At 38.1% G+C, this 12,530-nt stretch overlaps 2 protein-coding genes across 2 annotated transcripts; both read right to left on the bottom strand.

Annotated features, from left to right (window-relative positions):
- Positions 1–5,750: 5,750 nt before the first annotated feature.
- Positions 5,751–8,434, bottom strand: LOC139103278 (uncharacterized; the record flags this gene model as incomplete). Its single annotated transcript, XM_070657778.1, is given in 6 exon segments — positions 5,751–5,912; positions 5,989–7,281; positions 7,347–7,560; positions 7,637–7,915; positions 7,917–8,200; positions 8,338–8,434. Coding segments are annotated over 6 exon segments (2,310 nt in total), but the record flags the coding sequence as incomplete, so codon positions are not given.
- LOC139103154 (dynein axonemal assembly factor 1) lies at positions 8,312–10,550 on the bottom strand. Its single transcript, XM_070657577.1, has 5 exons — positions 9,642–10,550; positions 9,453–9,544; positions 9,167–9,388; positions 8,957–9,099; positions 8,312–8,659 (listed from the first exon to the last, which is right to left on the bottom strand). The coding sequence occupies exons 1-5, from the start codon at positions 10,478–10,480 to the stop codon at positions 8,492–8,494; spliced, it is 1,464 nt and encodes a 487-aa protein (XP_070513678.1). The 5' UTR covers positions 10,481–10,550; the 3' UTR covers positions 8,312–8,491.
- Positions 10,551–12,530: the final 1,980 nt, after the last annotated feature.

The raw sequence follows: 12,530 nt of genomic DNA, 5'->3' as shown, positions 1-12,530 counted from the left end.
ATTATTATTTTTTTTTTAAGGTTCTGTACATTCACCATATACATATAAATAGTTGCGTAATATGCTCTACTTTTTATTTGTGGTTAATGAATATTTTAATTCGATAGAAGTTTCATGAATTATTGTTTTAACTATAAATAAAATATATAATTTGTACATACAAGACGTTGATGTGGATTAATAATAAAAATTACGATGGGATGCGCCGGTTGTTAATTGGGAAAATGGAAAAAAAGACGTGGATTCCGGAAAGCGACTATCAGAAATGCTACAAACTTAAACATTTGAGTTTCATAAAATCGGTTCTTTTTTTAGACGTAATATAAATAATATCGCTTACGTGATGCTTTATACTTGTTAGATATCAAATGGGTAAAAGATCTTTCTTCGTCTCGAAAGAAAAAGAAAAAAAAAAATCCTTGTTCCTTCGATTCTTTGTATTAATAAAAATTCTTCCAAAGTTCGATGCGAGATCGGGCGCTAAATTAAAAATGTCAAACAGAAACGCGAGTAAAGCGTTCGCTCTTCGGTACTTTCAATATAACTTCGTAAAGAAGGAATAATCTGGCAGCAGAGAATTACGAAGGAATAGGAAACTTTAGTGAGCAGATTAATGGAAACAGATCTGTGCTTTTTGCATTTCGCGATTCCGTGGCTTTACTAAGGGGGCACTTTCTCCTTTTTGTACCTTGAAGCCTGGAGTGATATGGTTTCTTATTTTTGGTACAAATATGAAAAGAAAGAAAGAAAGAAAAAAAAAAGTTTTATTGATACGTAATACAAAATTGACAAGTTATTAAGCCTCTAGTCATATTAATGGCATGCGCGTGAAAAATGAAAGAAGATCCGCAGGTAATAACTGTAAAAAATAATTTTTTTTTAACATGTTTTTGTTCGCGCAAATAAGATTGCGTATGCTACCTTTAACTGTTTAATTTATTTTTCCTTTTCGAAAATATGATACACACGGTTGTTAAATTGCGACGCAGACAAATTAACAGTATAACAATAGTACTAATAAAATCAGATTTTTCTTTTTCGTTTTCTTTTTTTTTTTAAATTCTTAAAAACATTAAAAAAAAAATAAAAATGTTTGGAAAGAATTAAACGTGGCATTCCCGTTATTTTTTAACCGCTTCTTCGCTTTCTTTTTCCTCCCTTCGCAAGCAAAACACATTCGCGTGTCTTATGATTTTGTTATCCTGAAATTTTTCTTGCGTTTTGGAGTTAAATACGGATGTCTTCTTTTATTTTACTACCTATTCGGTAATATCGTAAAGTAACGTCCTGCTAAGACAAGATCTCCGAAATTATGGCGTTGGGTCCTATTTCAATTATAGAAAAATCGTCATTAGGGTATACGCGTACATATAGTTAAAAAAAAAAAATAAAAAAGGGGGGAAAAGGAGGAAAGAAAGGGAAGAAACGTGAAGAATGTGCCGACGACACTTTCGTGACTTGTTTTACGATGGACGACGAAAAGCCGTCGGGAATACTGCCTCTTTCACGTAATGCACAAAAAAAAGAATAAATTACGATATATGTGTATATATATATATATATATATATATATATTTATATTGATTATTTATATATATATATATATATATATGTATATATATAAAATACGTGTATTATACATAAAACACATACAAAATAACGTGCAAGCCTCTGTTAAAGTTTAAAGAAAGAATTGCGCAAAAGGACGTGGCCGTGTAAAACAATTAAGACGCCGAGTGAATTGTGCATCGATGAAGATCGAGTCGCTGAACATTAATCGAAAAGGAAAAATGTACGTTCACTCAACAGCTGAAAATTAAAGAGCGAGGCACGTCTTTACTGTTAAATGGTAGATAGTTACAAAGATTTCATCACTTTTTTATATATAAAAAAATATATATATACGTATATATAAATAATGATAATTAATCACTATTGACGGTTAGCCTAGGTCATTCGCCTATAATCACTTCGCCGCAGAGGGCATTTCCACGAGGCACGTGAATATTCGAGGCATCGATTTTCTTCGATGAACATAAGTCGTTCTTGTTTCGTACGATACAATTACGTTATATCTCGTGGATGTCCCTGTTGCTGAATGTATCATCAATTCGTACCATAGAGAGAAATTGTTTTGGAATAGATCCGAGGGCATGCGAGTAAAGACGATTTTCGTCGGGCTAGCGATGGATAATCATTATATTCGAATCAGGGATAAATTTCAAAATTCTTTTCTATCAAATCATTCCATATCATCTAAATGTTTTAAATACGAAGAGAAGTGTTTGATACATGTACATGCAATTAAACTTTCGTTTCAGATTTTTTTTTTTTCTTTTTTTTTTTATCATAGTGTCCCGTTGAATAATACGCTGAAGTGAAAAAGCTTACGTAAAAAAAAAAGTAATCCAGAGATAATTATTTCGAACACAAACTATTATCTGCTCGCTTGATTGGACAAGTCGTTCAGATAGAAAATGAAAATAAAGGTGTCTTTTAACACCCACATGTTATTCAGTCCCTTGAATTTTGCGCCGGAAAATTTTATCAAAGTGACATAATATCCGATAACATTCCGCAATAATGAAACAGTCTTATTAATGAGAAACCTAGAGATGACTCTTTCGAGTATAAGAGTCATCTGTTCGCGATCATTGACCATCAAAATAGATCAGACGTAGGAAAACCAAACGATATAACTCGTTTATTCGGCGAATATGATTAAGAGGATGCAGATTTGCGTGTAATTAGAGAATCGTTAGGTATTATCTCGGAACGTGATTGTGTCTACCTTTTGCGTCGCGGCTTCTAAAATGATGTAAAACGAAAAGTCGCTTCGAACAAATAGAAGCGTTCGGCTAATTATTTTATCTCGGCAAACTGCGTGATTTGTATGCCACAATCGAGTACGTGAGATTCGCCTGGCCCTCTTTCTTGTGCGTTTTTCTCTGTGCAACGTAAGATCGCGGACAAAAATTCAAATTTCTATCGAGTATTATTGTAAGTAAAATAAATGTTGTTAAAAATTTAATCGTTACGTTATTTATGGTTTATTACGAAAAATATAAATTTAAGCTCCCGGTTAATTTGCTCGGAGAAATATAACATAAATGCGTTAAAAAAAAAATAAAAAAATATATATGACGAGGGCCACGTTTGCATAGTGTTCGATAACATTTTTCAATTTTAATGTCGTATCCTAAGTCGTTATAGTCATCGGCGAATTTTTTTAAAACGCAGATACATACGTAAATATTACCTAAGACGAGCAAACGCAAATGCAAAGTCTTTTAAATGAATTGCGAATTTGCGACACGAGAGCTTTTGTTACCTCATATATTAATAGCGCGAAGTCGATTTATTCATAGCATTTTTCATTAACGTAAGCGCGATTACCGATAACGATCCGAAATTCTAACTAGAGATCGGCATTTTTATGAACTTCATCACCGAGACGTTATAATTTTGTAATCTTTCCTTTAGACACGCCTTAAATCGTCTAACGATTTTTACGTGATTTTATTGTAAATCTAGTGTTACGAAAGTCTGGTGCATTCGATCTGCAATCATGAAGGAGAAAAGCGGGGGAATTGGTGAATTCGCTATATTTTTGTGCACTTTAATTTCTTCACGCTTCCTAAAGTAATTGAACAAACAATATATAATCCTATTAAGAAATAGTAGAAAATATTTTAACAAGCTAGATAACGTAATTTGTCAAAGCTATTTGGAACATATTCGGACTAAAACGTTTTCTTTTTTTTTTTTTTTTCTTTATGTATAATATTATTACTTCGTTTATCTTCTTTTTATCTCCGATTTCGCGGTGTTACAATCACAATCTTACTTATAAAATAATTATCAAAGTACAAAGTTTGCCAGAATTTATCCGCGAGAACACTTGTAAATTGCGCTCTTTTACGAAATAAAAAATGCATCACTTTTAATTATTAAGTTACGACGAAGCTTCGTCTGAACCGGGAACAAGTACGAAATGAAAAGTATGATGGAAGATACGGCGTTGGAGGATTTATTTTTATTGCACCAGAGCAAAAGACTGACGCGTTTTTCAGTGTCAAAATAATTAAACAGTCTCTTATAATAAAAATCAAGTTGCAAAATAAAAAAAAATAAATAAATAAATAAAAAAGTGAAAATGCGACAGGTGTGATAAAGTTTTGTTGCTTTTACTTCGTGATTGCAAATTAGGGTAACCGGTGGGTCTGCTACTGTGTCGAGGACAATTGCTTCTTTTGTATTCTCCCTCGAGAAACAAAGCGGATAATAAGAAGCACCTTTTCTCACAACGGCGCCGTTTCGATTTTAATATCGACGAAACTATAACGTATTCGACGATGACCCTACAATAAGGGACAAAAAGAGAGAACTACGGCGAACAAAAACGTAAACAGCGGACTTCCCAATTTTTGGAAAGAGATACCTAGCATGTAAGATACTCTCTGTAACGTAAACCATAAGTCGTAAAGTGTAAGGACTGTAACGCATCAAATAATCACTAACCGCGACGGTTAACAGCCATAAATATGATCGCGGTAGCGATAGTACGAGAAGATTTAATCCAAAGATACGTGCGGGTGTCGATAAAGAACCGAGCGATGAATGGCGAGTCACACACGTTTGCACAAAAAATAAAAAAATAAAAAAAAAAAAGATGGAAAATCACGATGAAAATAGCGATTCTCTCATTTACAATCGTCGATCCGCTCTTGGTCGACACTCGATACGTTCCGAAGAATAATTTACAATTATAGGGAGCAAACGAGAACCGCCGGCGAGAGAAAAAAGAGGCGCACGAGATATAAGTAACTATATAAGGGTGAGTGCGAAGAGAAGATACCGAAAATACTAAAAAGAAAAAAAACCAAAAAACAAAAAAAAAGAAAAATAGATTTTGATTTTTGCGTGCCTGTGGGAAGAAGCGAGGTGATATATACGTGCATATTTATAAATTACTATAAATGATCCTAGCGGGTAATGTAATCCTTACGTTTATTTCAAAGGAGAGGCATACATTCGCATAAGATTCCTTGCGTAATTAAAACGAAATAAAGTGCGCGAAGACCGAACGTGATAAAATAGACGTCGATAGGGAAAACAGTTTCGTTAACACACGGCATCACTCTATATAAATATATTATAATATCAAGAGCTTCTTGCCAAACGTGACAAAGTGGTAGCTTCTGCAGGAATAAGAGATCCGCGATACATCCGAGATCCGCTTGGAAACCACGGGCTTGACGAGAGAGACGACGGTAAAGATATAATATATTTAAACGTGATAGATTACCATTTCTTTCGCGTGCGGCCGATTATCATTGCACATAATTACGAATTAATTATTATTGCTATTATTAATTACGGTTTGTCGTCATCACCGCCATCCTCATTATTATTGTCATCGTTATTATTATGATTATTATTATTATATAATTGATGTGAGTGTGGACACAAAAATAAAGTGTACGTAGTAGAAGGTTGAACCCATTCCACCACCTGCCGTTTCTTTTCGACAAAGCTCCCGCATTGACGTAAAATTAGCCGCGAGATACTTATTTCAAATAGAACATTTCATGAACTTAAGGTAACAAACGTTATATTACTTATGACATAACTCTTCGAATCGCTCGGAAGCTTAAAAGTAAAAATGATCGACTTACAATATGTTCTCGATCAAGTACGCTAACATGTGTTAAATACATTAATTGCCGTTCCTTATTTTAAAGTAATACAGCGAAACTTTGATTTATTCTAATTTTCTTGCGCAACTTTCATTTCTATACTTTTTTTTATATTTGTTGCGACAGTTTTGTATTCTTCATTCGGCGACACGCGGTCTTCCTTACATTCTGTTTTCTCATTTTGTCGAAAAGAATTCGCAAGCAATTGAATATCTGCAATAAGTAAATATGTGGTTTTTAATAATTTTTTTAAATTTATTTTTTATATTTTATATTATATTGATCTTACCGGAATGACTAGTTGATGCGGCAACTTGCGAATTAATTGTTTGCTGCATCGTTATATCTTGTTTTTCAGAAAAAGGATCTGCTGCATCATTTAATTTATTACAATTGTCTTGTTTCCCAAAATCGCCTGCGGATTTACTAGCGTTCACCTCCGAAATGTAATCAGTTGGCAAATACTCTCCGAAACTTCGATTGTATCTACGATATTGTAATTTTTTATTTCCATCTTCTGTTTCTTTTATCAAATTCGTTATACATTTATCGACCAACGGCGATACTTTTCTTGCGAATTTCCTCGTTTCTTGTATCAAATGTTGTCTGCACCTCTCAGAAATTTGGCTACGAGACTTCCGTTCCTCCGATCTTCTTCCGGGATTAATTTCTTTAATAAGGAAAGACTTCTTATTGCTGACTTCGATATCTTCCGCCTCGCGAATTCTTTTACCTCCCAATTTTGAAGAATAACTCGTGCCTTCTAAAGATAAACGACTCATTGTCTGAACGAGCGATTCCTTTAGAGAATTAGATTGCTCGACGTCAGTTAAAAGTTCTCGCTTTGTCTTTGACGTACAGACTTTATCAAAAGAGTTTTCGGATTTATTATTCATTTTTTCATTTTCAGAAATCGCGGACTGATCGCAGTCACGGTCGTTCGCGTTTTTTACGGAACATCTTTCCTCCGAATCCGGAAGAACATTCGAAGGAACAGCTTTCAGTACCAAATTACGCGTGTCCTGCAAATTATTTGTAATATTAATTGGCTGTTTTTTATCACCCGGCGGACAGCATTGGAATTCTTCGTTTATCTCGGTGTTTTCTGTCTGTGCTTTATTTTTCTTCGCTTCTTCTTCTCGTTTCTTTAGCATCTCCTTAACCTTCAGTTTTCTTTCTTTGGTACTCCACCATTGTAATTTATCTTCTTCGCTCGCGGAAACCTTGGTCCCGGTTTCTTGGATCTTGCTATCATCAGTAAAATCAGTTTGCAAATTCTCATGCACCATCTTTCCCTCACCCCAGAACCCTTCCACCTCGCCGTTCTTGAACACTATCTTGTTTTCGTCAACAAACCTATCCATACTATCGTAGAATTCTCTCATCTCTTCCCGGATGCTGCTAAGTTTAGAACCGAACAGGTGTTCTTTACTTTTTCTTTTGCAGCCCTTGTTATTTTTACTTGATGTATCGTCTCCCATATTGAGAACTGCGGCCGCGAGTTTATCTTTTTCTAATTCCTGATTTATGTCCGATGTATCGCACGATACCGAACAGGCAGGGGTACTTTTCTTTTTGCGATCTGTAAGAAAATTTAGTTTTCAAATTTAATCTAGATAAATTATAAATAACACGCGGCCTGTTTACCATTTGTTTCATTACCGTCGCCGGTTGAATTTTGTGGATCCGCGGACTTTATACCGTCCACTTGCGATTCTAAGATCGTTTTATCATCGATGCTTTTCCGATTATCCGAAACTCGCATCTCGCCGTATATTATATCCGCATCGTCCACGGTGCATTGCTGCTTGGATTCGGATATTTCTTCGATCAGGGGTGGTGGCTGAATCCCGTCTCGAATCTATCAACGAAGAATAGGTGAGCAACTTTTTGCGCCTCCTTAAATTTTCATTCGCCGTAGAAAAAGAATCGCATACCTCGACTTTCCAAGGTAGTAGAAGTTCCCTGTTGTTTCCATCGGAAACTTTTCTCTCTTGCTCCGCCATTGGCCTCCTTCCGTCACTTTCCTCGCCTCCTTTTTGCCGAGCGCACTCGTTTTCTTCCTCGCTTGCGGGTTGTTCGTCTCCCGAAGATGATGACGACGACGACGACGACGACGGAGAGTCATAGGAACCGAGGAAGGATCGCTCTTCGAATTTTTTCTTCCTTTCCAAGTGAAGCTTTAGCGCGTCCATCGTAGCCGGTACCACGGGTGCAAGCGATCAGAAGGTGTGCGGGTTTTACGTCGTGAATGATCAAATAGCCGACGGGACCGATGGTGGTGATATTATTCAAAGCACGAATTCTGTACCAGACCTTGACGAAACTAGTTCTTACCAGTCCGCTGCTCCTCGTTGTGGCGCGCACGTTTGATTTCGTGGCGACTTCTTCGTTCTCCTCCTCGTCCTCTACCTCCTCCTCCTGCTCTTTCTTCTTCTTATCCGTCGCCTCCTTTTCGGACGCCCCGACCGGTTTGCACAGCTTCCTTTTGTTTATCAGGGCTTTCGAGGGCGGACGCGATGTTCGACAGGAAGCAAACAAAGGCCGAGATCCGAGGAATAGAACGGGTGAAAGGAATCAAAAGATATAAGGGTGGTCGTATCGAGCCCACCCTCGAGTAACGAATCATTTAACTCACCCGTGACGCTGTCGTTAATTTTCTTCTGCTCCGCGCGGATCCATCGATTCCTCTCGGCCAGTTCCTCGTCGACGCCGCCACGCGTCCTGGATCCACAAAGATATATTCAAATTTACAAGCCGGCTACCTTTTTTCGCGGGTTACTCCGTAAATTTTACCAGGCCTCGGCGCAGGCACGATCGCGAGGGAATACCGGTCTATCGTCCAGATAGTGAAGATTCTTGCATCTCAGAATCATCGTCTTGCGGTACATCTTTATCTGCTTGAGCACTGGATTGCCGGTCAATGTTAGCACGCGCAACGACTTCATGTCCCCTAGAATCTAAATAAAATATTTTATAACGATATGTGTGAGGTATTAAAAAAAAAAAAAAAAAAACCATTTTGCAAGCTCTAAATAAGCCGATGTATTTTTTTATTCAGCTTAGATAAAGTGAGGTAGAACTCAGATTTGATAACGCAATTAATCACTATCGCTGTATGAATTTTAAATAGCTCTGGGTAATGTTGTCAGCTCGCAATTGAATGTTATTTAACATTTATTCCACTCGCATTTTTGCCGTAACATCCCCCTGTCATTTCGGAAATGTATTCCGGTTGCGTGTAATTATCGACTTACGTCAACGACGTCGCAGGTGTCGATCCTGTTGTGAGAGATATCCAAGATCGAGAGCGCGTGTAGTAGACGGAGATGCTCGATGTCAGCGGTTTCTCGTAGATAGTTGTGCGACAGGTTCAGGTTGTTCAGGAACTTGAGGCTGTCTGAAAAGCAGAAGCACGTCAAGGTCAAGGTCATCTGGGATAATACCCGCCTCGCGACTCGAGTCACCGAGATTCTCGATCCTCCGTATCGTGTTGTGCGAGAGGTTCAAGGTGTCGAGCTTCGTTAGGCAGCCGAGATTCTCGATTCTGCCGATGAGGTTGTGGTGAAGGTACAGGCATTTCATCTCGCTCTGATTTTCCAAATTGGCAATCTCGCGTATACCGTTGCTTTCGAGCCACAAACACTTCAGCCCTGTATATCTTTCGAGGTTTTCAATGAAGGAAAATCCTAGAAAGCGTAAACGTCACGTTAGCGCGTTAATATAATCGACCCGATCAATTATCACACATGCCTTTGTAATGCAAGTACAAAACGTCGTTCAAGTACGGAGTCTGATAAAGTTTGTGTTCCTTACAGTGGTTCCTAAGTAACTCTTCGGTCATTCTAAAAATATAATTTAATTTTTTATTTTTTTATTTTATTTTTTTTTAATTGGTATTAACGATCTGTATTAATATACGTAATTATTGTGAAAGCTTACCTAACACCGTGCTTTTTCTCGTCGAAGTCATAAGTCTTTCCCTTGATATACGTTTTTTCTTCTTCTTTAAACTCTTCGATAAAAAAATCGTCGGCTTCCAAATCGATTTTACTCGCCGTTGTATCATTTGTTACTTTAAACATTTTATTCGAACACTCGTCGCTTGTCTTTCCATCGTCTTCCGATTCGTTTCTAATCTCTTCGTCGGTATTTACGTCATTGCAAATTTGTGTCAACTCCGATTCCAGAGTCGATTGAATCTGTTTCAAATCCGTGGCGATAATTTTTTCGTATTCGTCCATAAGCTTCTTGTGCTCTTCAATCTCATTCACGAGCTCTTGCTCTAACTTTTCAATTTTTAAATTCTCCGTTATTTCAGATTTTGTTAAGGGGACTTCGAAATTTTCGGGATTGCTTCCAGCCTCGTAATATTCGTCACTGCTGTCAGAATCATCGGAATTTTCTAGAGTATTTAAAGCTTCGAGCTTGGAGGAGTCATTATTAAATATGTAATTATAATTGTCAATAATTTTATCGATTTCCTCGAATTTCTTAGATAATATTTCTAGCGATTCTTTCTTCCTATCTTCTATCTTTCTTTTTTCTTCAGATATTTTGTCCAAAGTTTCCTGGATCTCGATGCGTGATCTAGGCTGATCTGTAAACGTAATTTCAGCTAATTTTCGCAAATTGCTTTCAACGATGTCCGATTCTAAGATTGCGATTTCCTCTGCATTTCCCGAATTTATTTCGTTATCTTTATTTTTAATAAAATTAATTTCTCGATTTAGTGTTTCATTCATTTTTTCATGCTCGTGATTATTTTTCGTTTCTTCCATAATTTTTTTCGATAAATTGTTTTCGCCGTAGGCCTCAGTTATTTGATTATCATTAGTTTCCAACGTATCCCAAGATGGACCGTTAATCAATATTTTTTCTGCTTCCTCGATAGTTTTCAATATATCTTCTTTAGCTATAGCACTTTCAGAAATGTTCTGCAAATTATTACATTTATTAATACCATTTTAATTTTTACATTAAAGCGTTACACAATAAAAAAGTGTATTCGCACCGTTTACCTTATCTTTAGATGCGGACGACGTGTTCAGAGTCACAGATAATACAGAAGCTGGACCGATATCCTCGAATAAGCAATCGAACGACTGATCGCACGAGTCGTTCGGGATTTCATCGCCGGCTTTAAACGCGCTCATGATTAAATTATGCTCGCTTCTGCAATTGAATCTTTCGTAAAATCCGTGAAAACTCGGTGCCAGATAAAACTGACGTGACTGATGTCCGAAAACAAGAGCGCGGTGCCATGGTCACCGCTAGTTAGAAGTTGTTTAGTCGATAAGACCGACCATCTCCTGCGCTCTTCAAGACATACGCACCGCGGAACTTTTAATTAGAAACTGTAAATTGGTTTAGATTAAAATTTATTTTGTTCATAAAAAAAATGCGATTTCCGTAGAACGTTAGAATCGTTGCGCCTCTTCGATCCGCGTCCGCGCGAATTCGCGCGTGCGATCGATCTATCACCTCGCCGGTCATCCTCGCGCTTTTCTCGCGGTGGAAACCGCGTCACATCTTAAATGCAACTCGGAGAAAACACCGAGCAGATTGGCATAGATGATCGATCGCACGCGGCGGTACGCGAGCCACAATGTTAGCGGCTTACGGGGTTGTCTCGTCCACGATATCTATTCGCCAGCGATCTTCTCTCGCTTTGTTTTCGTTGCGTCTGGATGCACGGCATCCTAACTTAACCGACACATATAAGCGCCGCTTGTTTTTCCTCTCGATTTCAAATTCCGCGCTTGCCCCCTCGACGGTTCTCCGTCGTCGTCGTCGTCGACTCTTCGTCGAAGATGATGTCCACGAATGATGCTATCAACATAATCCAGCGGAAAAGACGCGCGGTGACGATTCACAAATGCCGTGTGCACTCTCCGGGACGGTCTCTGGGGATCGTGATAGCGGGAAATCGCGACGTACCACGTATATAGCGGCGCAAGTCCTTCGCTATGCATAGATCCTTTTTTTTATCCCCTTCTCGGCGTACGGTCGTCTACTTTGCCAGACGTGTTTTTCTACGCAGCAGTTGCGGCCGCTGCGTTACTTCGTCGTCGTGATAATGGGAAAATTTTGCAGCATCACTTTACCGCGGTGTACTTAATTTTCACGCGTTATCGTACTCCTGCAGACGTTTCTCTATGCCTATGAATTTCTGGAGTTAAAGCCGCGGCGGTGCGAGGAATGCAACTTCAATATGCAAGATAAGAGAAAGAAAGCATAAGAATGCAATCGACTTTGTAGCTAATCGACGCGAGCTGGGCAGTCGATGTTGATGCAACCGGTTCGATTGCATCGACAGCGGCCGCGATTAATTAATTCTTTTAGGACTGGATTGTGGCAATAATATGCTTGATACTATTAATCATTTTTAGATTACAATCTTATTTAAAGCGAGCGCGTAGATTTTGAAAGAAATACAGTTAAATCTGGGTCGCGCGCATAATCGTCACCACTTTGATCCAAGTTACGCTTTTTCGATGTTTCACGAGCGATCACGATCGGCACAATAACGCGTCTTACGTCACGGTGGCACGCACTTTTTCGCGGGTCGACTCGATGGTGAACGGTCCGGTTTCACCTGCAAGGCTTTCCGCGCATTATTGCGACAAGATAGACGCATATTTCAAATCGCTAAGATACGGTGAAAAGTTCTAATCCTTGCTCCAATTACAAAGGTTTAAGGCCACAACGGTAGTTGCTCATATAATTCCAAAGATATTCCTGAGGCCTGAAGAAAGCGCTCGGCCGTGCGAGTTTAGTCACCGAGTTTTATGACGTAAGCGATATAATTGTAATCGCTGATATAGAAAC

Source organism: Cardiocondyla obscurior, linkage group LG06 (assembly GCF_019399895.1).
Source record: "Cardiocondyla obscurior isolate alpha-2009 linkage group LG06, Cobs3.1, whole genome shotgun sequence".
Taxonomy (NCBI): Eukaryota; Metazoa; Arthropoda; class Insecta; order Hymenoptera; family Formicidae; genus Cardiocondyla; species Cardiocondyla obscurior.
Note: the sequence above shows the minus strand (reverse complement) of the source record. Positions and strands in the feature narration are given on the sequence as shown.